The sequence below is a fragment of the Cyclopterus lumpus genome, chromosome 17, assembly GCF_009769545.1.
Source record: "Cyclopterus lumpus isolate fCycLum1 chromosome 17, fCycLum1.pri, whole genome shotgun sequence".
Taxonomy (NCBI): domain Eukaryota; kingdom Metazoa; phylum Chordata; class Actinopteri; order Perciformes; family Cyclopteridae; genus Cyclopterus; species Cyclopterus lumpus.
In genome coordinates this window covers 14,657,388-14,683,620 of record NC_046982.1, presented here as the reverse complement: position 1 = coordinate 14,683,620, position 26,233 = coordinate 14,657,388, and the positions used below count along the sequence as shown (strand labels likewise).

General features: G+C 40.2%; 1 protein-coding gene across 1 annotated transcript; it reads right to left on the bottom strand.

Annotated features, from left to right (window-relative positions):
- Positions 1–912: 912 nt before the first annotated feature.
- pigk (phosphatidylinositol glycan anchor biosynthesis, class K) lies at positions 913–24,602 on the bottom strand. The gene is made up of 11 exons (XM_034556094.1): positions 24,481–24,602; positions 24,235–24,288; positions 24,029–24,120; positions 23,558–23,693; positions 22,514–22,625; positions 20,074–20,170; positions 18,857–18,974; positions 17,307–17,417; positions 15,255–15,427; positions 9,478–9,553; positions 913–2,267 (listed from the first exon to the last, which is right to left on the bottom strand). The coding sequence occupies exons 1-11, from the start codon at positions 24,544–24,546 to the stop codon at positions 2,151–2,153; spliced, it is 1,152 nt and encodes a 383-aa protein (XP_034411985.1). The 5' UTR covers positions 24,547–24,602; the 3' UTR covers positions 913–2,150.
- Between the last annotated feature and the right edge of the window lie 1,631 nt (positions 24,603–26,233).

The following is a 26,233-nucleotide window of genomic DNA, read 5'->3' as shown; positions in this document are numbered from 1 at the left end:
TGCAGATGCGAATGAAAATCTGTGCCTATAATTACTTTCAATATTGCTGGGAATGATTGACATTACAAAGGCTCACCGACATGCAAGCAGGACATTCAGCGTTTCCATGGAAATTGGACATGTCAGGTGCACATGCTGTCTTAAAAACAGCATGAGTGTGCGTATGTTTGTGCGTGAATCATTAAATTTAGCAGGTTGTCACATGGGACTAATGTCGACGTTGTTCAACTTCTAAAGACAATAAGCGTGTGTGTGTGTGCGCTCTCTGGTGAATACGCCGCTCCGGCGTTTGAACAACCTGTGTGACATTCGGAGCATCCTGCCCGACTCTTCGACAGGAAATCTCTGGCTGCTCAAATATTGTCCTGCTGTCACTCGGTCTTCTTCTCCCCACCAAGTCAGGTGTGAAGGAAAACAGACAGGGATCTTGATTAGCATATAGGGAAACCATATTGAGAGGAGACGGGGGAGTATATTCAATTCCATCTGCGTAAGAATGAGAGGCGCACAGGAGACAGTCAATTTTGAAGTGGGTTTAAAAACAAACAAATCCACCTGAGATAGGTTGGCTTTCTTTTTATTGTATCTGGTGCCAGCCTGCTATTCACGGATTGTATATTAAGGCTTGGATCCAATGGCTGCTCTATCTTTTGAAATACAGGTACTGGAACTGAAAGAAAAATACATTTTAAAAAGCCTCTCATAATTGTTTGAGATGTTTCCAGTAAGAAAACAAAAGAGCAGGTGTGTAAATCAGCTCAAGCAGTACCGATTTCAACGATGCGTTTGTGGTATAAAATAAGCTTAGAATAATCTTTGCCAGGCATACCGCCAAGGCTTGGCTACAGTTTAAAAAAAAGAAAGTATACAGCATTAAAGTAATTAAGAAAAAAAAGACGACAAATCCATTCCTTTGAGTCAGTGTTTCATCTTTAATCAGGGTATCAAAATCCTTGCTCTCTAAAAAGATAACCAGGAGGAAAAAGAAATAAGCGTTGCATAAATAATGTAAAAGAAAAAGGGACTTTGGGTGGCTGACAGCAGCTGCCTTCTGATACATATGGTTTCATTTCCAACTCCATCTAATTTCCACTTTAGCCGCAAGGGAGAGAGGCAGCGGGCACCCGATGGACGGGTCGTCACACCAGGAACCAAAGACGGACTACCTTAGGTTCAATCCATATGCTTTGAGCATCAGTCACTCCCCCAAACAATGAGTACAATGCAGAGTGGCTACACATGCAGGAAAAGGTGTGGGGGGGTGGGGGGGGGGGGGGACCCGTCCCAGCACAGAGGAGATTCATTTGGGATGGCTGGCAGCCTACTAGGTTATCACTCACTTATCGCCGCTGTAGAATGGCCGGGGAAATGGCTGTCCATCACCCAGAATACAATCAGCGGAGTGCACGGCTGGGGAGCTAATGGATGTTTCCACAGGGAGGGCAATTTGGTGAATGGGAAAGTGGATGGGTCCATCATGCGAGATGGGATTATGTGCGATTGTTATCCTTCACAAGCGTGATATGACAGTCAAGGGGTGTAATGTATATGGACAAGGGAGACATTAAATAGTAATCTCTTCACAACCCACTCACAGCCAATAAGCCAGCCCACGTCCCACACTTTCCCTTTTCTGACCGAGCAGACGTTCTGAGTAGCACTTAAACAAAAAGAGCTACTGCTGCTGATTTATGCAGAGTAGCACGCTCTCAAAAATAAATTAAATTCTTATCTGCAGACTCAATTCAGTGCATTTTTTTTACCAAATCAAAGCAATTATGGAATGGCTTGACAAAACAGAACTTATGACACAAATATAAATAATTATAATGTTACATTCGCACCAAAAGCGTTGCGAATGTGAACGCAGCGCAGCATAAGTAGACGACATTGTCAAGAAGAACACACACACACAACGGTTTAAAATAGCCGTACTGCTAGTGGCAACACAAATGTTCAATTTCATCAGCATAGAATAGTCATCCAAAACAAAAAAGGCCCCAATTGCATCACAGTTCCTGGCCAAGAAGTTGTGGTGCCACACATCTCCTTTCCTTTTTCAGGAAATAAGCGCACCTCTAATATGCCTGCAGTACAAGCTCCAGATCTGCAGCTGTCCTCAAATATCCAGTGGCATCACCGCCGTGGCCTCAGAAGATGTGTTTGAGGTGCTTCATGCCGTACGTCTTGAAAAACACCAGCAGGATTAGAGTCCACAGGCCCAGGATGAAGCCATCAGGAGGATGCCAGTCTTTCTGCTTTGGTTTCTGAGGGGAGGAGCGGGGTGAGGCGGGGTAAGGTATGGTGGGGATGACACGGGGGGAAAGGGGGGAGATTGCAGGTTAGCAGTAGTATATTTCTTCAGCTGAGGCCACTGCTGATTGTTCTGTCATTCACACACACAGGCAGGCAGGCGCAGAATCAAATATACACTCGCTTTATCTCTTCACACATTATGTACACTATCTGCCGTCTCACACACACACACACACAAAAGTTCACACAAAGAGCGGGGGTGTAAAGCTCATCAGTACACCTCCCCTGTCTTGTGTTTGTCCCATTCACTGCCACATCATCACTTTGTGTATGATTATACTTTTAAATCTCCCCCATATTAAACATGCATCTCACAAGGAGCACATTTATATGCTAATGCGGCGACAGTATTCTGCGGAGAGATGAGATTTAACCTCTAAAAAAAAAAAATCTTGCTAACTACTCCGACAAAGCTGCAGATAGGCTGCGAGGACGCACTTAAGAGATGTCTGGTGTCCCTTGCTATGCATGCTGCCATTGTCCAGTCAAGAAATCAGCAGCCAGAAGATGCATCCCCAAAATCTAAATAAACACACAACATGCACTCCAACTCTGCCTCACATACTGTACACACAACATACAGTACAGTAAAGCTGCTACACAAATGCATGTCTCTATAGTTTACAGTGGTACAACAGTACCTAGTGTACTTTTACTCTCTGAAGTACGTCCCTATCGGCCTGTCGCACACGGCAGTAGGAGGCTGGCAGCAGACTGATGAGCTCTGGAAGATTAGACGCTGTTGTGAAAGCCAAGGTCAATATTGCCCTTAGTAAACACTGTCTTCTTCAATACAGCACAATGTTCATTTAGTTCATTATGGTCCCATTTGTCTTGGCTACCTTGCGAAGGACGGGCTGCTGCCAGGGCTGACATATGCCAATTATATTTCTAGAAAGTTGTTGTGCAGCTACTCGCGTTTAGACGAAAAAAAGGTTTTGTAGAAGAACATATTAATTTTTCCTCAAAGTAAGGAATCAAGAAACAAGTTATTGGTATCAGTACCAAAACACAGGTACTATAACGGCACCACGATAGACGGCACGAGAATCACATTCATCAGGTGGACAGAAGTACTCAAAACAAATAGAAACCAGAAGTCCTCTGCGCTGCATTTTAAATCAGGACGACGACGACGACGAACTTGACCCACTGCGTAAAAGTAACGCACTGCACCCGATTCTATTCATTAAAGTTAGAACATAATATAATGAATACTTACTACTTGAAAATGATTGTAAAGTACTTTTACAGCTCTTGGTAAATGAGGCCAAAGGTTAAAACCGTGTGTGGCTGTACTCGTGCCTCAGTGTTCGCGACACGGTCCACTCCAGGCTGCCCTTTCAACACAAACTTCAGGTTTGTGTCACAACGCTGCCAATTTCTAACTCAAAAAGACTGAAGATAGCAGTCAAATTGGATTATGTCTGACCCCAAATTTATTTAAAAGCTCAATCAAGACAAATCAATAGAGCTTCACTGCCAGCCAGAATGCTAAAGCAGCTAACAACCACACGTTTGAGCCCTGAGCTCTCGACTAGTCGGTGTCGGGTCAGGGCTGGAGGCTTAAGGCAAAAAGCCTCTGATGTAAAGCTGCATCCACAATGCAGATATTAACTAATATTATTTGCGTGTGTTACATTTTTATTGGCTATGCAATAACCACATATAAAATTGTGTCGGAGGAAAAAAGAAGCAAAAAAAAAAAAAGAAGCAATGAAGAAATGAAATTCAGGCTTAGAAAGGAGCTGCGGCACATCAATCACATTGTGAACCGGGCCAGTGCTCCAGACCGCCACAGGCCCTTTTGCTAGACACACTATATCTACTGTAGAGTGTAGAACAGAATCCAAGCTGCGGGTTATGTGGTGGTAAAAAACTCAGCCGCTCACAAACTGTTGAAGCCCCGAGACAATGAAACTCAAAATATAAAAGGAATGTTTTCAGCGTTGGATTCAATGGCGCTTTTGTGACTACAGGAAAACATGTCTGACGTCAGAATAGCGGAACTTTTGTCCAATGATACCACTTTGTCAAAAGGCCCTGAAACCCACCATGAACATGACTGATGGGAACCAATACTTTATCTCCAGATTTTTTTTTAAAAATTCAACATTACTGGTGTCTTTTCCTCAATACACCAAATCTATAATTATGAGAAATACATTATTTATGGCCACTGAAAAACAGCCGTCCTCTCACGGTGTACCTATGCTTTAATGCATTTGTCCATCATCTGTAATGTGAAAACAATGGATTTCCACACAGAGGAATACAAAAAAAGCACCAAAAAAATTCAAGCACACTCCAGGTGTATCTCCCCTGATGCTGCCGACAGCGCTGGAAGGCAAAGATTCATTCATATGAGAAGAGAAGTTTTACCGTGTGGTTCAAAAGTACTGAGGCAACTTTTTTGCCCTCATTTTCCCTCAAAGCTAGTTTTGAGGTTAATTTAGGTCATTTTGAGACTAGACTGTTTGCAGAAGTTTAAAGCCTGCCATGTTGTTACCATGCATTGCTAGGTGTACAATGAAGGAGCTAAAAACAACAACAAGACAGGGATTCGGCTGACAAAATGTCATGTGAATGGTGGTGGCCTGTTTTTTCCCCCCTTTAAATATACTTTAAATTGGAATGCATCTTATTTCATTAATGTTTACTTAAAGCTGCTATAATCAATATTTTTGAACAGTGTATGAATGAAGTAAATGACAATTTAAAAAAGGAGTCACCCGTAGTAATGAACCCAGAGAGAAATAACACCTGAATCTGGAGCTCTCCTCGGCTTTAAAGGAGCTTTAGAGTTTCAGCTCATAGCTGTCCGGCCCACAAATTTACAGTTTCAGTTCTTTTCCACCGCTGTCACGTCATCTTTTCACCACACCACAGACTGTATGGGTTGTAGTTGCTCCGGTCGCGTGCCAATCACACACCGCATTAAGTCAAAGAACGCGTGCAGTGATTGGCTGCGGGGCTAATTGTATCCAAGATCGGTTGATCGGTTAATTTGTGAGTTGTGTTATTACATGCTACTGTGTTATTTTGGACGATACCTTAAAAACCGATACCCAGCCCTACTCACAGTTTCGAATGGGTCGATTTTTATCCATCTGTTCTAGTTAAGCTGAAATTCCCCAAATCCCAATTAAACTTGACAGCATGCTTAAGTTGTCGCCCTCAATGTTTTACGGTCTGCGGACACAGAGCTATGACAACAGTGATCTGTCCCACTGAGACGTCAACATAAACAGAGGAATACTGATCTGTCTGCAGGCTGCCATCGCACAGCCACTGATTTCAAACGGCACCAATGCGGTCCAAATCATATATTCAATGTGGTGTCATTTTTGCTCTGCCTACACTACATGCATCAGATCTGTGTTACATAACAGAATTAGTGTCGATATCCATTCAGCTTAAGCCTTGTTGACAACGCGGCCGGCAGGAAGACAAGAGGAGGAGCTAAGGGTTAAACTTCTGGAGGACGAGGCAGAACCCAGCCGGGGTTATTCATATAGAGGACTGGGAGCACGTGGCCATTGGGGGCAGTTGACCTCCGTGACAATGCTAGGCAAAGTTGTGTGTCTCTGTGTGTGCGTGTGTGCAAGCCTCTTGGGTAAGGAAGCACAAAGGGAGATGGATCGACTGTGACAGGAAGCCACGTCAGCACCGCCGGCAGAGAGGAGAGCATATGTCAAGAGGGAAGGGAGGGAGAGAGACATTAGAAGAGAAGGAGCATTATGTCAGAGGTTAATAACTACACATTTTTCAACAAGTGAAAAAGTATCAAGTAATTTTCACTATCAAATAATGTGATCATTTGTTTAGCAATGTAGTGGCAGTTTTTTTATTTCTTTAGTGAACAAACATGTTCCCTTATATTTAGTTATTTTAGAATTGAGATCAATATAGACGAATGACAATCATCTTGTGATTATTTAGCTATTTTTGGCTACCCATATATCTGTATAAGCTAATATAGGCCAATTCCCTGCCCATGTGTTGGTATAGCTCGGTTATATATTGTGAAAGAATTCTTCATGGCAAGTTTCCAAAGTCTAAAAGGTGACGTCCTTGAATTGCTTCTTTTGTCTGACCAGCAGCCCAATACCCCACTTAATGTATAATTCTATGAAACAGATAAAAGCAGCACATTGTCACATTTGTGAAGCGGACTAAAAACCAGCAAGAATGACTTCAACAGATAATCTTTTATCACAATTGCTTATTTTATGTTGGCCAACTAATTGCTTTAATGACTAATTTATACAGCCCTAAAATGAATAACTATTTTGAATATCAAATTTGGATGGCCTTGGATAGAAATCAGGACACAAAAAAGGACAAGCCTGCTCTCTTTGAATGAGTTTTCACTGACAAAAAAAGAGAATGCAGCTTCTTTAGAAAAAGAACCAGAGGGCAGAGGAAAAGAATATTAGCCACAGAAATGAGGAGACAAAAAGAGGGGAATGTTCTTTGACCTTCGCTGACGGAAGCATTCACGTCCCACTACCAAGGACAGTCAGACTCAAGCAGCCTGCCGCCATTACACATGCTTTGTGTTGCGTATTCAATTCACAAGTAAGATCAATTAACGGCAAACCATCTGATTGATCACCATCTGATTGATCGGTGCCAATTAACATGGCCATGCAGGATGCTAATGGCCGTTGAGGGAGGTCTGAAACACTCTGCCAAACACTAGCATTCCAAGGTCAAAACTGCAGCAAATTGATGTTGATGACAGAACAGCTGCCATTGTGTACTGCCAGGACACTCCACTGTACTGCCCGGACATTGAAGTGCTAGGACAGCAGCGGGGGTATTATTCTCTCATAAAGCATGTTTTAGCTTATTTGCTTTTTATTTTTCATTATTGAGCTAAAGCAACATAGAACAGCTCATTCAGAGGAAACGCTCGGCCACACAACACCTACTTTTGAAAGATGTCAATGTTGCAGGCTCAGAGAGGAAAGGGGGATTTGGCAATGGATGGTAGAGAGGAAAAGCATTCATTTTCAGATTTCCCATTTTCAATTCTCTGGAGCCATATGGTATGGCGTCAAGCTGGCGTAGGAACAAATAACAATTTGACGCAAAAGACCGGGACTTACAACAGCGAGGCAGGAAAAAAAAGTAGAATACACAAGAGTTATTTTGAGAGCTGTACATATTGTGATTAGGTGTTGGCAACATGATGAGATGTGCAAGGTTGGGAGAAGAAGGTGGCAGGAAGAGAGGACTCACCTGTCACCACTAGCAAGACAACTGCCAACAGTGACAGGACATTAATCAACTCCTCACATTCAAGCTTCCACATGCACAATTAGTGGAATTTTGTACACAGACCCTGTATAGCACAGGCTTATATATCCACTCACACTCACTCAGTCAGTCAGTCACACCCTTTGCTATTCACAAGTGGAAAATGGAAATGGCAAAATGGGTTTCTTAGAAGATAAACACAGTGAGAATATTTGTTTTTGTTGGAGGCACAACTGAAATCAGACCCTAAGGGAATATTCTAGACATCAAATCATATGAGATTCAATCACATCTAGTTCTTCAGATGAGTGCATCTGATCAGTGGCAACAAAGGACACCGCCAGAGTGGAATGAAAACAAAGATATCTCAGAGAGTGCTGTGCACAATATGACAGCTAATCAACAAGAGGAGAGCTGTCAATATGCTTTATGGACATTGGTCATTCTGCTGCAGTGCAGATGGATTATGGCGATGGGGAGAGAGATGACTCCCATCCTCAACCCAGCAGGAGTGCTACCCAATAATCGAAATCTCTGACAACGTTCGTCGTTGGCATCAGTTCAGCAACTAAAATGACTTGGCCCGAGTTTAAGCATTTAAAGCAAGACACTATTGCTACAGTTTCTCATTTTCATGTGCAAAAATGTATTAAAATGATACGGTGCTGGAACAAAGCTAACAAGTTCCGCAGCCACAATGGTAATTTCTATTGACTTTAGTGACACATTAAATAATATAATGAGCATTGCAGCATTTTACAACAATTACCATAGTTAAACTTGTACTCTAACATATTATCATTCTTATAAAGTTGACATGGTTAACATGTTGGCAATCAGCAGAACGAGCAGACACAGCAAAGTATCATGAATCTGGACTCTTTGACACTTTACTTGGCAAATCCAAGTCCAATATTCCTTTTAGGTCTGTTTTGCTCTCCAACAACTCCTGAGGGAAATATCTGACTCTTTAGCTGATAAATTCTCAATTATATTCACCAGCTAGTCACTAACTTTGGATGTCTGGCATTTATGGCTGAGCGGGTCGTGTACAGCTGCATGCTGCTGAAAACAACGTTAAAATAGAATCAAAACATACAATCCAATACATCTACAGCTGAAACAATTTGAGTTGAAACACCACTCCGACAGTCTCTTATTGTAAAGATACTGTATTGATAATGCTGTGTTGATGGTCATGGTTATGTTTTCAAGTACAGTTTCTCAGAGGCAGCTGAACCCCAAATGTAAGCACCACTAATGTCTGCTCCTGCCTCAGGCAAGATTAATGTGACTTCTTTACTTTTCTGAGGCACACATTGAAAGAGAAGTATTAAAAAAAAGTAAATTTGAAAAGGCTCTTAATGGAAAATCTTACAATAGCGATACAGAAGACCCAAGACCGTCTATTGTGAATGCAGAGCACATGTTTTAAAGGTGGATAGAGGAGAAATAGGTGTTTATTTGTGAAGGTCGGCACAACTGCAAGCCGCAATCTATTTGGGAATGAGGTGAATGCACAATTCCTTGCCACAATCCTGCCTATCCATTCTGCTGGATTTCACAGTGGCCCCTCCACACTGAGCCCAGAAGGCACTTGCATTTCACACTTTGAGCCGTCGCTATGGGAACGACACAAAAACATCTGTTGGTGGATGTTGCACATAATTTCTGTTCCGTATCCAAATTAAGGACAAACATGTGGACACACTTCGAATATCAAAAACACGGGAGCCAAAATAAATGGTTTCCCACGCAAAAAGCTTAAAAGATGACAAAGTGGAAGTAAAGTGGAAGTTCCAACCCAAATAACATGTTAGGGTTACATCAAAGTGGAACTCTTCATGTGGTTTTGAGTGTCCCCGAGTGACTCTGGTGTTAGTGTGGGACTCTTACCTGATGGATTATTTCAGACACTGGCAGCTGGTCCACATATGAGTAAGTCTCTTTTTGCCGCTCTTCATTCACAAAACTGAAAGACAAAACACATAAAACAGCACTCTGTTAGCAATTACCTGGAGGAAGCTGCAATCCAGTCATTAACTTGTTACTGGAACAATGTTAGAAGTGAAAGTAGAGATCCAAACTCCCAGGCTCCTAACTACCCATGATGCACCTTGGTTAATACAAACAAATATTTTTTTTAAAAGTGAACAAACAAGTCAACAGCTAAGAATATATCAAAGTTGAGTAGAATCAGATTTCTACTGTGTCTCAGTCACTAAGATTTTACAAATCTCCAACGGTTGCCTGAATCCAACTGAAAAGTTGTCCAATGAAGTATGAATAAGTAATATCACGGTGAAATGTCATTAAAGAATGCGGTTAGAACAGCGAGGAGGCACTACACAAACAGTGGAGTTTAATCACGCCTTCAATCATCTTACATAACGACAACTTATGAATACAAAGGGAACAGTGTCAATCCTGACATGGTTTGATATTATTTAATAAGCCGAAAGGCTTTGATAAAGGGTACATCTGTGTTTCCTCACTCTCATCTCCTTCTCTCCTTGTCTCCTTAAGGGATTGGAAGATCTTCCATTAAGGTGATTTACAGTTCACAGGAGGAGCGAGGACCCGATGCAGCATAAGTTAGGGTATTTAAAAGAAGTAATTTGTGGTTCAGATTCTTGTTCATGGACACTGAAAAAGGTCACCAGATGCCAGTTAATGGATAGACGTTAGTTAGTGTGAGACAAGATGTATTAAAACTGTGACCTTTGAGACACAGAGCTGGTTATCCAGTCAAAGAGCCTTCCTGCTTCCATTGTTGTCCAAAAGTTATTAAATTTTTTTTTTTAAAAGCATTAATGAGCCACAATGGGTTACATGCGCCACCATTACAATGAACACAAAGACTGTAATTAACTGGGAGTCAACCCCATAGATGCCGTCTTCCTGCTGTAAATACTCACTAGAGCACTAAAGAGTTATCAGACAGATCATAGAGGAACAGTCTGTGACTGTTTGGTGTATCACCGTGTACACTCTGAACTACATTGACTATGGTAAATGGACCTGTACTTGTAAAGCGCTTTTCTAGTCTTCAGACCACTCAAAAAAAATTAATACACATTAATACACCGTAGCTGTGGCTACGGTGTATGAATGTGTATTAATGTTAGTTAGTGTTAGTGTCTTGCCCAAGGACACATCGACATGGGCTAGCGGAGCTGGGGATCGAACAGCCGATCCTTTGATTGAAGGGCGACCCTGCTCTACCACTGAGCCACGGTCGCTGTGTTCTTGTAGGTTCACCATCATGTTATCTTAAACTGCCTTTGTTTCATAAGAAACTGAAATGTACAGCCGATTCCACGTTGTGAGCACTGAGAGAGCTTAAATTAAATTAAACATGACCACAACAAAAAACATAAAAGCACGGAAACGGTTCCAACACAAAATAAACATAATTCATCAATTTGGATCCATCTGTACGCCACAATTGTAATGAGCCGTTTTTTAAATGTTTGCATTCTTTGGTGCATCTTTTTTTAAGACAGGAAGTCTGGAAGAACAGTCTCAGCTAAAGGTCACAGTGGAGTGGCGGATCGACTGAGAGGCTGTCTTTGGCTAATCAAAGAAATTTCAGGCCAGACAGCTGCTGACAAACTGGGCCGTATCCCGGAGTGAGCCACCACTTGCTGTGTGAAGCAACCCGCTCTCCCTCTTCTCTTTGTTCTGTCTGGCTTTTGCCCTTCCTTCTTTATCTTCCCGTCTTCATCCCTTTCTTTTCAACTACCTTTCTCTGCCCGTCTCTCTTCTCACATCACGTCTGTGCGGTAGGGAAGAAGTTGCTCTTACAGACGGGAACAGAGACAGAAGAAAACTGTCCAGATGGCAGGCAGAGAGCCGTCTCTGTGCACCGAGCTCTTTCTGCCAGTGGAAATGTGTCACAGAGCACCGACGACTCGCTGTCAATTTCCCCCTTTTCGCTTAGCAAGAGATGAACTCCAATTCAAGTCAAACCACTTTCCAGGGTATTCTCCATAGTAAGAGATATTTTTGGGGAGGATTTTTCAATCCACTTAGCTGATTCTAATGGATGTGAATGCCCCCCTCCACACACCTCCAGCTGCCATATTTAGGTCAAACAAATTTCCTTTTAACATCTACTCATCTACTAATGACCCAAGTAGATTTTGTCAACTCTATCCAGTGCTGGAGGTCACAAATTACATTAAATGTATTTTATTACTGAAATGTGCTATTAACTCAGCTTTAACTTGATCATTTATATGATCCATGGAGCTTTGGAACCCATAAGATGAATTGTTTTGGTCAACAAGTATGAATGGCTGGAAGTGAGTAACTACACAATGTCATTACACTGTTAAGCCCATGTATAATGAAGAGGATTGAGGGGGGGCCATTAAAACTTCTCTCCGTCAAGAGCAATTCTCTTAAATGGAAGAGCTGGGGGGAAGCGCGTCCGTTTAGAAATGGGTGAGAGGAGAAGAGAGAATAAAATAGGGACAAGGTGAGAAAGAGACCCACACTTGTAACCAACTTCTATAATTATCTTGCACAACTTGTCTGAGTGGCCAGATGAGCTGACTAAAATGGATTAAGGAAGCGCGCATATATATATATATATATGCTTCTTTAACTGAGTTCCATACAACCAGTGCTGTTCAGACAGGTCTTATAACGATCAGTCTCATTTACTTCTTTTTTTAGATGATCCAAAAGTGTTGACAAAGGCTTTAACAAAGCCCAGTCCTGATGTTATAGACAAAAGCCCAATTCATCCAACATTTACTTTCTTTTAAAAGGAGGTGGGATTATCACTGCAAGTAGGGCGGTACGATTACTTTCATTACCGATAATACACAGATTATTTTCCCAATTAACTGATTATGAAACAGATTAAGTGAAAAATGCACATTTTAATTAAAGCCTGGGGGGACAAAGTGAAATTGCATGTCTGTTCTTACCCATCATTTAAGTCCATAGAGGCACTAGCATGTCAGCATTTGTGTTCATAGTTTTGTTTCTGTTACTGAGTTTTCTTGAAGAAGTAAAGCTCTTTTATTTGGTACTTAATAGATACCGGCATGTTAACAACAACAACATGCCATCAACTCATAGCATGAGGATGTCACCTTGACAACTCCAGTTCTTACAATACATAATACTTTTAAATTACATTATTATTTAATAAGCATCCTGGTGATAAAAGTCAGTTTTTTTCCTGGAGAACATCGTTGTATACTAAAACTCCCTCTAAATTTGCAAAGCAAATATTTTATCAGCCACCTCCCCATGTTATATTAATCTCGTCCAACACTTAATGATAGTGACGCACTTTAATGTGACAAACAAAATGACTGAAAGTGTCGTTAGCCTCTGTAATATCTTTGAACTTTCACTATAGTGTTTTCTATCATTCCTGAAAGGAGAAAGACGCGACAAGTGCATTGCTGCAGCAGTGAACTTGGCTCCATTAAACATCAAATGAATCCGGGGATTGCTGGTTTCTTACATCAGAATTTGAGATAAAGCGTCTCTCTCTAGGACAGAATTAGGGCAACAGCTCGATAACGCTGGTGGTGTGTTTCTGTGTTGCACGGGAGATCAGCCAACCTAATGTGTTGGCCCTGATCAATAATGAAGTAGTCGGGGAAGTTGTGTGAAATGACTAACTAGCCGAAGGCCAAAACAGTTGATGACTAAAATCACTATGGCAATTGCCTCTAATTACTAATTAGCAGCCAACCACATTAGACTATTTCACTATAACACCTCCCAGTGGTTCAATTAAATCCCATTGTAATAAAAGTAATGGAAGTGGGGGGACTGTTATTAGGAATAAAGGTTTAATCCATCATATCCATTTGTATAAATCTCTGCCATCGTTCTTACTCACCTAAGGATTTAATGTATGGAGGACTGTTTGCAGTTGAGTGCATGAGCTGTGTGTTTCCTAACACATCAGGTGATTGTCTATATTTATGGGATTAGTGTGTCTGGGAACTAATATTAGAAAGCAAACAATATGTCACCAGACAGAGGATGCCGAGCGGATGATGTTTGCAGTTATTTTACAGAGTCGCTGGTACATTTCCTGAATCATCCTTAACATTTGCCAAACAGAGAGTGTATTTCTGAAAAACAATTCAATGCACCGCATAAGGATTGAACTGCAAATGCTTGTCACTTGCTGAAAAATCATTAGTGTATCTCTCAAAAGTTAATTTGTGTCATTGTTTACAAAAAGGTCAAAATAATTGTAAACTATAGCTTAGGTTTTGATGACAATTATAAAATATGCATTGGCATATATACACATACAAACAGTACAAAATTATACATTACTGTAAGTGGGAGATTGGGCAGGATTCACAAATGTCGTTACTGTTTGTAATACAATTTGTTGACAGCCGGTTCAACTCTTTTGATTGCAATGACTTGAGCAATTAACTAATGTTTGGGGGGGTAAGACTATTCAAAAGAGAAGCAACATAGTACATGTTGATCAACATGACATACACAATTGATAAAAAGACAATTGTTAATACATTGCATTGCAATAAAACATTTTTTTTTTAAAAGATACTGAGATGATGTGCACAAGTGACGTTGAGGAGGTCGAATAAGAATTTGAGAATTTAATTTCTGATCAGAGAAATGTACCAAAGCAACTGAGAAAACTAAGAGTTTGACAGCTCTCTACACACATCTTGTGGCCAAATGTATTTATCACAGTATGTGTCAAACTGATGCAATGAGAGAACATATTCAATTCAATTTGGATGCATTCTATCGGTGAACACCGGGTGGCACCACAGATGATCCATCAGAGACACTGCCGCTCACTCAATGCCACTTAAGAAGATTTACTAAATTATAGCCTGAAGCCAAACAAAGGGACATGTCTCATTGCTGTGAGAGGAGTACGAGCTGCTAATGATTATACTATACTATCTAAATGAGCTGTATTATTACCTCAATCATGTCATTTGTCAGCATTAAAAACTAACCCACCTGTAGGGTCGTCATAGCAACATCCACTGTGTCTCCCAGAGACCAACCACTCAACACATCATTAGTAGAGAAATCAATTTCACTAATGAGTCGTTCTGAATAAAAATCGAAGTCTAGTAAGTTGGAAACCAAACGTAAAACAAATTTCACCCGCAACCCTTCAACTAAAACAAAGAGTCTGACCTCAATTAAGGTTTTTACCTCCAAAATCACCTTACTTTAGAGCTAAAGGTAACTCAATATCCCTGTGATTACTGAAATGATATTTGCATTGGATTATAATATCATTATGTTTCTAAAGACAAAGAGTATTGTGCTTTAAAATGTTATCAGATAGTGTAAAAAACATGTTAAATACAGGGTTAAAAATAAATACATAAAAAAAAGGCAAGAGACTGATTTGTCAGCGGCAGATTGTTCCAGACGTGCTTCAAAGAAAAGTTAGATCTACCTTACATCAGATTTTAAGTCCCTGGAGAGGGACACCTATATGCTTTTCAATGTGTTTTCTTCTATAACATGTCTCGTATAGAAAACTATGCACAGTTTAGCATCCCAACTGCTATTTGAACATGGCAACTTTGCTTTAGCAATCCATCCAAATAATCCAAGACTGCAACATACAGATGGGATTTTATTTCTTTTTTCCCCAATTACACTAATGACTAAAACAAACAGCTTACTTCTGCTCCACCTGCTGGATGGGTTCGGTCAAGTTGATGGTTTCCATGGTGATTTCGACTTTGCGCACACTACCAAAGAAATCTGTGATGAGGGCACTTCCTGGGTCCCTCAGGAAAAGGTCAGTACGGTGGCCTGGTGTGGACACACACTGACTCTTGGGACATACTTTGAACTGGGGAAGCAAAATACAAGCAGTGTCTTATCAATATATAACTTAGTGAAATAGACATTGCACAAACAACCAAAGCTGGTGGCTCTATTCCCATTGCAGCCACTTACTCAGAAAAAATAAAATAAAATGCGTAAATATCTACTCATGCTGCCATCATGAGCTTTAGCCTTAATTACATGGTCTGGGTGACTTTGCCCGGAGACATTGTTAAATAATTTGTGTGTCTTAATTTCCATACCACAAGTACTTGGCAGCTGCATCTAAAGTGATAAGAACTGCAGTTGGAGGTGTTAAAATGTACAAGAGTGTGTGGAGAAGATTAGAGGCAAGGAGCATGACACTTGTGCGTGTCATTGTCAATTACAAATCGTTCAGTGCCTGGTGTGGGGGGGTTAATCCTCTTAAGTGTGAGATTCATTAGTGTGCTGTCCATTTGAAAAGAAAAACGTTATCGCCATCAGCCAAAAAGGACTTGGAAAAACACGATTGGTGGAGGATGTTGTTGGGAAGGTGGAGGCAATTTCTGTATCATTAAAAAGGTCAAGCATTTGCAGACTGGATTAAAATGAAAAGCACTTGGTGAGCTCATCTGGGGAATCCATGGTATGGATCCTTAATTCCACAAAATGGCTCAAGAACAAAGAGTGCATCTCCAGAAACAGAATTGGAAAGAATAATAATCATTAGTCAGAGCACATCGATCGAGCTCGGACTGAGTGCAGGAGTAAGGATTTGGGTTTTTTGATTGCATCTCCTGTGGTTTAGGTGGTGGTGGGGAGGAGGAGGGGTCCCTGCAACCAGTAAGATCTCTGCAGGAGTGTAAAAGATGAAAAGGGAGGTGCTGCTGAGATTGAGCCATGACCCGGAGCAGCATGTACTCACCATCACCACCACCATCATCGTCATCATCATGTGTAAAAGGCCAACAGCCATAACACAGTATCAGACATTCTGCTTCAAGTGCAGAGTTCTGTGTGACTTTCATCTGGCTCCTTTAGGACCAGAAACCTTGTAACACCAGACAATTGCTTACACAGGACCTGTCACCCTGTCCCCCCACCAAGTTCTTCAGCGACAAAAACAATGGGTCCTGCTGCATGACTATGAAATCAACTAACAATTATTTTAGAATGAATAATCTTGCAATTATTTTGGGCGTTAACCAATTAATCCTTATCAAGAAAAGCATCCCAACTGCTCCCAATTTATCAGAACCCAAATAGTCTTCAAATTGCTTGTGCTGTCTGACCAAAATCTAATTATAATCAAGTGCCAAGTAAGTGCTTGCAGATGTGTACAATCTAAAATAATCAAATCCTCACATTGGAGAAGCTGAATCCAGGAAATGTTTGGCATTTCTGCTGAAATAAATAACTGATCTTGTTGACTATTACGGTTATTTTTTGTTGGTTCCGCACATTTTCTCTTCCGTATTCTCATACCTTGGAGGTTAAAAGGTCAACAATGTAGCTTTCAGTAAATATGAAGTTACATAAAGAAAACCAAATTTATACAAAACAAAAACCATGCGAAACAGATTGCACGAACACTTTCTGTACATAGAACTCGTGGTGTATATGGAGCTGACATCTAAAAGTGTCCATGGTTCACTAGTGCTGAATCAATAAGTTGATCCAATAATTTCTCGTCATCAAGCAAAAATTGATCATATGGTACATCATTGATATACCTTAAATTCTTTAGATTTGGACTCTTGGTTTACAAAAGATTTGAAGATGTTGTTTTTTATATTTTAGAGACTAAATTCATTAATAGAAAAAAATATAGTTGATAATGAAAAACGTTAGTTGCTGCTATATGGCACAGATGTAGTCTCTGACGTTGGTTAAAAGGCATGCACAAGCACACACATCCTCACCAGGTCATTCATGTTGGCTTTGCTGGATGGGTGGATGTCTTCCAGGAACTCCAGCAGGTAGAAGGTGTAACGGTCCATCAAATGGACTCCTATGGCCAAATCTGGCTGGTGCTAGAAGAGGAAAGGAAGAAGAAAGTAGAATAATAATAAAAAGTCAATATATGAGAGCACTTTATGAGCACAGGTGCTTTGGTGGCGTTTTGCTTCCCGTTTTTTTAAGACAACGACCGAAAACATTGAAAATGATTTTCTTTGTTCATCAAAACAAGGCAACAGTCATACAACTCCTTACCCTCAGGATGCACCACTACACAAATATGACACTTTGTTTCAATGCACTATTATAGCGTAAGGTAATCATGTCACGTGTAATATTGTACTATCAAAATGAAGAAATGCCGTTTGGCATTGGGACAGACAAACAAATAAATAAATGACCAACCTAAAGCTGCAGAAATATTCCACATATTGTTACTGCACATTAAGGCTGCTGTCTCCCTCATATACCTCCCTGTATATAATGATTTCAGTGTCTTTTGATCTATGCCGAGTAGGATGTGTGGTTCACAGTGAGACTGGCTGCCAGATGGACTCTGCCAATCCCACTTCCTGGTTTGTTTCCAAATGGATCCTGATTGGAGCACCACCATGCCCAGACCTCCAATACGAGAGATACAATTCAAGGGGAGACAGTTATATAAATTTGGCCAGTTTGTTAGACAGGGCGGTTAGGATTTCCATTAAACAGCACGCGACCATGTCTCTAGTTGCTGTGTTCAGCCTGAATAAATAATTACGGAGGGTTTAGTTCTATATTTTGAGCGATAAAGTTTGATAATGAGTGACTGCAATCAACTTAAACTACACAGTGGTTTTGTAGACATGTGTTAAAGAACAATGCATACTGTATATTTAGAGATCATCAAAATAAAAAATATATTTTGACAACTTCCAACGATGCCACTTTTGCCTAACCCCAAATCAGTGAGACAAAATGTGTAATGCCAAGTGACATGATTGTCATTCTGTAATGTGGAGAGGAAACAGATGTCAAAAAGTATGCCATGGTTTCAGTTTAAATGTGTCAATGTTGACAAGTCAGTATGCAGTTTTAGAGATTAAAATCTATTGTATTGCAGTGTAGTGCTAGTCAGTCCTGGTATTATAAGTATGACAAAAGAAAGCGTAGGATCCCACTGTTTGGCTTTAACTATAAACAAGTGTACAGTACATTGAACACTGCTTCTGCAACTGTCAATGTTTCTCTGTACTTATCCCTTACAAATTAACAATGAAATAAATGGATACTTATCAATAATTAGAAAATGTTATCCAACCAACACTATTCTTGTGTAACATTTACATAAGTTGCTTAAGTGTTAACTTCCCCAAATCAAATAAAGAGCAAGTCAAATTTACAGAAATGTGACTCTTGCTTGGAGAAGGAGTCAGAAATGTGCGATAACAAACTATACTGCTTATTAGAAAACCTGAGAAACTGATTGATGATTTTTTATTCAATTTCCTCGATGTGAGGGCAGGTAACTCACCGACAAGGAATCTTCACCAACTTGACTGCTGGCCAAAGCCATGAGGTTTGGAGAGTAGAACCTTTCATACATGGAGGCGCCCTGGCAGGTGTCAATGATGAAGAGCAACTCATTGTACCTGGACACACACACACACACACTGTGAGAATACATAGCGGGCATATCCCTCATCTATTCGCTCCAATAAAACCTATAACACAAACCTTCTAACCATCTTTCATACTGCAGTTGCCATAGTGACCAAGAAAAACCAACAGCTTCATTCAGTTCCTCTCACACACCAACGCACACAGATTCTGTCTCCCTTCCTTAGTCGCTTGCTCCTTTTCCTCCTTCCACTATTTCTTCCTCCATTGGCAAACATGATAAGACATTTATATCCAGTTGACTGAACTAAGGTGGTTAGGGGACGATGAAGGAAGGTGGCCAAGTCTCTATGGTGACTGTAATTTGGCAGTTCTATCCTGCAATTATCACATCAGCATCAAAGCTGGCGTCACTAAGCTAATCAAGCAGCCTGGGGTCCAACTATAACCTAGACACTCTGTATTGATAGGTTTGGAGGTCAATAGGAAAGCTGCTTTTGCTCATTTAGTGTCTCGCAATGCACCAATTAAACAGCACAGCACCTTAAAAAGCCATCTATAAAGAGAGAGTCTCTCTTTCATACGAGTAATATCGGAATAAAAGAAATCCCCTTGCTGTTAGTGGTTTAGGATGTGTTGCATGAGTTTAATAGGTTGGGAAACAATTCACAGCAGTTTCAACAGAACCAACTAAAATTCTGTTGGTTAATTTGGTTTGTAGAAAGCTGTTTCAGCTCGACAGTAAAAGTTGCCATTGGCAACCAATTATTGGCCTTTGGTTGCCATATTGGCGTGTGCTGTCTGACCCCCAAGTACACTTCTACATCACTGTTGCAACAAAGTCTTGTTAATGAGAACACACAATGAACGCCATGCATCTGTTCACTGGGAAGTGAAGAGATATTAGAAGTACAGAAAAACTAAATTGACACATCTCTTCTAGAGACGACCCGACGAAAGGCCTTCATATTTATAGGTTGCTATGTTTCAGTTTGTTGACTTGCTGCACTTATAAATGGCCATCTGGCCATCAAGGAAAGAAGGACTTGCAGGAAGGGAATCTCCTTATCTGATGTTTCTTCACATGGAACTTTTTCCCCCTATTTTTATGTCATTCTCCAGTTTATTTACCTTCTTTTCTGCCACATCTGCTCAAAAGCATCGGCCAGTTCCACATTACTTATTTCCTCAGAGTCCTGGAACTTCAGAAAGCCATTTCCACCGTGGCCTGTAAAATATTATTAATTAATATCTGATTCATAATGCTAATTCATAATGCATAAACTCACACAAACATGAAAAGGACAGTGGACTCGCTTGACTCTTATGTATTTAAATGTCTTTTTGTAACGTGTTTCTTTTGTACTTTGTCTTAATACTTCTGATTTAATATGTAAATTAAACACTGAAGGAAACCTACAGAACTCTGTAACTTGTCACTTTTTGGGGTACTAAGCTAAGTCGATTATTGTATTTCCTCGAGCTGCATTCGAAATATAGTACCTTAACATGACTTCAAGGCAAATTTATTTATATACAGTGGTATGAAAAAGTTTGGGCACCCCATATCATTTTCAAGATTTTCCTTTATGTATCATTGGTTGTTCGGAACAGCAATTTCAATTAAATATATCATATAGCAGACAAACACAGTGATATTTAAGAAGTGAAATTAAGTTTATAGGATTTACAGAAAGTGTGCAATAATTACTTAAACAAAAGTAGGCAGGTGCATAAATTTGGGCACCCTTGTTGTTTTATTGATTTGAATACCTTTAGCACTAATTATTGGAACACCACATTTATTTGGTAAGCTCATTGACCCTTGACCTACATACACAGGTGAAGCCAATCATGAGAAAGGGTATTTAAGGTGGCCAGTTGCAAGTTGTTCTCCTCTTTGCATCTTCTCTGAAGACTGGCAACATGGGAGCCTCAAAACAACTGTCAAATGACCTGAAAACAAAGATTGTTCAACATCATGGTTTAGGGGAAGGAGACACAAAGCTAGCTCAGAGATTTCAGCTGTCAGTTTCCACTGTGAGGAATATAGTGAGGAAATGGAAGACCACAGGCACAGTTCTAGTTAAGGCCCGTAGTGGCAGGCCAAGAACAATCTCAGATAAGCAGAGGCGAAGGATGGTGAGAACAGTCAAACTCAACCCACAGACCAGCTCCAAAGACCTACAACATGATCTTGCTGCAGATGGTGTCACTGTGCATCGTTCAACTATTCAGCGCACTTTGCACAAGGAGATGCTGTATGGGAGAGGAATGCGGCAGAAGCCTTTTCTGCGCCCATGCCACAAAAAGAGTCGCTTGAGGTATGCTAAAGCACATTTGGACAAGCCAGCTTCATTTTGGAATAAGGTGCTGTGGACTGATGAAACTAAAATTGAGTTATTTGGACATAACAAGGGGCGGTATGCATGGCGGAAGAAGAACTCAGCATTCCAAGACAAACACTTGCTACCCACAGTTACATGTGTTGGTGGTTCCATCATGCTGTGGGGCTGTGTGGCCAGTGCAGGTACTGGCAATCTTGTTAAAGTTGAAGGTCGCATGGATTCCAGTCAGTATCAGCAGATTCTTGCGAACAATGTTCAGGAATCAGTGACAAAGTTGAAGTTGCGCCGGGGCTGGATACTTCAACAAGACAAGGACCCTAAACACCGCTCAAATTCTACCAAAGCATTCATGCAGAGGACCAAGTACAACGTTCTGGAATGGCCATCTCAGTCCCCAGACCTGAATATCATTGAAAATCTGTGGTCTGTTTTAAAGCGGGCTGTCCATGCTCGGAAACCATCCAACTGGACTGAACTGGAGATGTTTTGTAAAGAAGAATGGTCAAAAATACCTTCAACCAGAATCCAGACCCTCATTGGAAGCTATAGGAAGCGTTTAGAGGCTGTTATTTCTGCAAAAGGAGGATCTACTAAATATTGATGTCATTTTTCTGTTGGGTGCCCAAATTTATGCACCTGCCTATTTTTGTTTAAGTAATTATTGCACACTTTCTGTAAATCCTATAAACTTAATTTCACTTCTTAAATATCACTGTGTTTGTCTGCTATATGATATATTTAATTGAAATTGCTGTTCCGAACAACCAATGATACATAAAGGAAAATCTTGAAAATGATATGGGGTGCCCAAACTTTTTCATACCACTGTATATAAATAAATTTGCCTTGAAGTCATGTTAAGGTACTATATTTCGAATGCAGCTCGAGGAAATACAATAATCGACTTAGCTTAGTACCCCAAAAAGTGACAAGTTACAGAGTTCTGTAGGTTTCCTTCAGTGTTTAATAGAGAAGGTGGAATACCTCAACTGAAACGAAGACCGCCTCTGCTTTCATGATTAAAAGTAATGAACTTAAATTAAATGTAACATTAACCTTTGGTGAGAACATTTGTGTCCCTACTCTGGGCAATGTAAGGGGTAGTTAGCTAAGACAGAGGTTAAGTGAGTACACACACACAAAAAAAAAGTACCCATCACATTCTAGCGGATTCCATACTGATTAAACAAATAATGTAAGTGGTGGATTTGTCCTGAATTTACCTGTCAGGTATATAAGGATGTTGCTGCGGTCATCAGAGAGGAGGCGTTTTGAGCGTGGTGTGCTGGGTGGCAGCCTGCCGGTCAAAACACGCAGGAAGTTCTCCACCGTCACCTGAAACAGTAAATGGCAACAATTTCGATTAACTAGCATGTATTGGAAGAGAAACATTATGTAATGTGCATCTTCGTATCTAATGCAAATAGACAGTTTAAAAAAGCAGTGAGCAGACTGAGAATGTAAAAAAAAAAAAGTATATAATTTTACCCATTGAATTCATTATGAATGAAATCACAAATTTAACTTTTTACCTGCATCATCAGGGCCAGTATACATTAACTGCTCTACTTCATTTCACTATCATTTAATTAAACTGCGAGAATGATTTGCTCATATTCTTTTCTTCTTCCACCCCACTCTTGAGCTTTATCAGCTTTTCTTTCACATCATTACCGTTTGACAGCAAACACAGATCGGCAGTCCACTGTTGATTCATATTTAAAAAGACCAGCAGAAAGCAGAGTAAATAATAAATCTGTAATAAAGAGTGGATACGCCACTGGGGGCTCTGCCTTGTCGTAACAAAGAAAACACTTGGGTGCTCCTCTATTTGAGAATACAGATGATATCAAGTCATTTCCTGTTGTACACACAGAGCAAACACTAGACAACGAATGTTGACCATGGCACCCTCCAATTCCCTACTGCACATGTGACTATCTGCCTACAAAGGATGTTTTGTTATATAGTACTCTGTCTTATAAAGCAGGTGAAATACTAGATGGTATACATCCACCTAGCAGTTGGCAATATATGCAAGTTACATGCTCCAATATGATTTCCAATTAAATGGGCACTAATATAATAATTAATAATACAAGTTTAAAAAGGAGATATGCTGGTTCAACCTCTAGCCAAAGAACTTGTGTTGCTTCCAATTTAAAAGTTGACATATAGAAATTGAAAATCCAGAGGCTGTTGGAAAATATAATGATTTTAATAAGACTGTAAAGAGAAGAACGTGCCAGAGTGAAATGTGAACCGACCTCATATCCTCGGTAGTCCACCTCCACGTCGTCGCCGTACACATTCAGCTCCATGTTCTTGTGGCTGAACACTGTGGCAGGTTTGGGGTTTCTGTGGTTACAAGCCATGTCATCAGCCAGCATGAGAACTATGTGGCTGAAAAAAAGAATATGACAGTGGCCATTCAAAATGATACATTAGAGACAAAGACTTTGTGTAATCAAGTTGTCAAACACATTCAGTGTGATGTTATGTTATGGCTCTACATTCCATTAGCAGGATGTTACGATATATGACGGTATATTTATGTTGCGCTAACCTTCCTACACATCAGTGGAGGAGGCTATATTATTGCTCCTCATCGTCACCACGACAAACATATAAATGATGCAGTGCCTGTCTGTACCACTAGGTTATTGTCACCATTTATTTCCTAAATAAGACATACATGAGACATAATAAGGACAGACATTGCATCACAGTTAACTCACCTGTCAGGAATGCCCAGCCTCTTAACACTTCTGTAGACGGACAAAGTATTGGCCACATGACGGTAGTTGAACCAGAACCTGGATGTACACACCTGTGTATCAAGTACAGCAGGTTTTTTTAGTCACAAACATGTTTCTGCTGCTTCCATCATTAAAGCAGCAGACCAATTAGCCTGTAAAACTCGTTTTAATCAAAGAATACCCACCAGAACAGCCCAGTTGTTTGTATGTCCACTGCTGAAGAACTGCCCTGCATTCTCCTGAGGAACAAGTGGAGAAAACTAATAAAGGTCTGTATTGTATACAAGCAAACACACTAGTCACCAACACAGCTAGCGTTAGCTGGACTGCAAAGATGGCTAACATGAGAACGACATTTTAGATCAAATCCAACATTCAACAAACTCATTGGCTGGATTTTAATTGCTGCATGTGATAGAATATACACTCACCTCAATGTTGACGCTGCTAGCTGATAAATGTGTGGCTAATAAGCTCAGTAAAGTTAGTATTTTCATTGTGCAGCACTGTTCACCAAGGAAGTTTAAATTGGCGACTGCGCCCTGCGAGTGCTTCCGGTAAGAGACATTTCAAAATAAAGGCACTGATAAGGAGAATGTGAGTGAAAAAACACATTAAAATGTAACTTGTAAAATTAATGAACATGGGAAGGTCTCAGTAAGCTGCTCTACCACAGGGTTATGTTCCAAGATATTTAATGTCCAATGAGGCAAATCATGTAAAGATGTCAGACATATATTGTTTGCGTAGATAATAAACTACTGTCCTTTGTGTGAGCAATTATTTATTGTGTTTTAATTTAAAATTAAGTATGTGTCTGGTGAATTTTTCATTTGGTCTCGTACCAATTATATATCCTCCCAACTACATTAAGTGCCTATTTGTATTGCTTTCTCAAACCGTATGCAGGTTTTAGCCGACCTCGTCCCCATACCCCTATATGCTTATGTACTTGAATAAATTATCAACGCTCACTGATAACTGAAAGTAAAGTGTGGAAAAAATATAAAATATAATTATAAAATATATATATAAAATGTTGTGATTTAATTAGCTTAATATTGGCGGGTCATTGCTAAGAGTGACTCCTAGCTCTATGTGGTTATCAGATGATCCAGCTTGTGTAAGTGAACAGAGTTCTTGTTGACAGGAACACATTGATTTTAAAGCTAAAATCAAGAGAACCAAGAACAAGATTATAACAAATAACTGTAATTGCATGTACGGGTTGCTTTAAATAATATGGATTTGCAAATTGGATTTCACTGTGTACTTTGAAGCAAATGTGTTCATATTCATCCAATGTCTCCATCCAGTTCTCCATAGAGACATGTCCCCCTTTGGTTTTTGGCTAACATTTTATTTCCTGAACTGTTCATTACAGAGTTCACAGGGGGGAAATCCAGTTAACTTAATTGTGTACCATGTGACTGCCATTTAAAGGGCACATTATAGCTCTTTCTGCATGTGTCCTTTTGGTATTGTGATACTTGTTGGGGTTGTGGTTTCTTTTTGTAGTTGTGTCATATGTGGCAATTTCTTTTTAATTAACTCATTATTTGGCTTAAAAAGTAGATTATAGCCACCAAGTGATGATGACAGCCTCATATTTAAATGCTCTGTTAAATACTCAAGGGCCCTCCTAATGAGAAGTGCATGTACATCACAAGCAGCAGATGTCAAATGTCATGTTACAGCTGCAGGAGCTTAAGTGTCATGAGAGCCCTGCAGTACAAGGTGAATATACAAAAACATGTCCTTCATGCAATTCTAATGTTACAATGCAGCAAGTAGAAGGTCTGTTTGAAAAGCAACATCCAATTCAGTTTTGACACACCTGTGGAGAGCGCCTTTACAGGTCATCCAACCACTTAAATCCTCCAGGTTTCTCTTCTGCTGCTTTTTGACCTGCAACGTCACTCTCGCTCTCTACCTGCAGTGAGCTCATAATAATAAAGCCTTCATCAAATGCATCACATTAGAAAATGAAAAGGCGAGAGCTCTCCAACTAAACAGTTCTGGGTTGCATAATTTTAATCATTATTCTATTTAATCCATAAATTAGCATTTCTCTTTCAGGCCGTTTTGTCCCCAGCCGTTACGGATTCTCTGTCACGGGAGAACGGCAAGAAGAGGACCCAAACGCCGACAAATAGTGAACAAAGGCAACTTTAATGCTTGCAG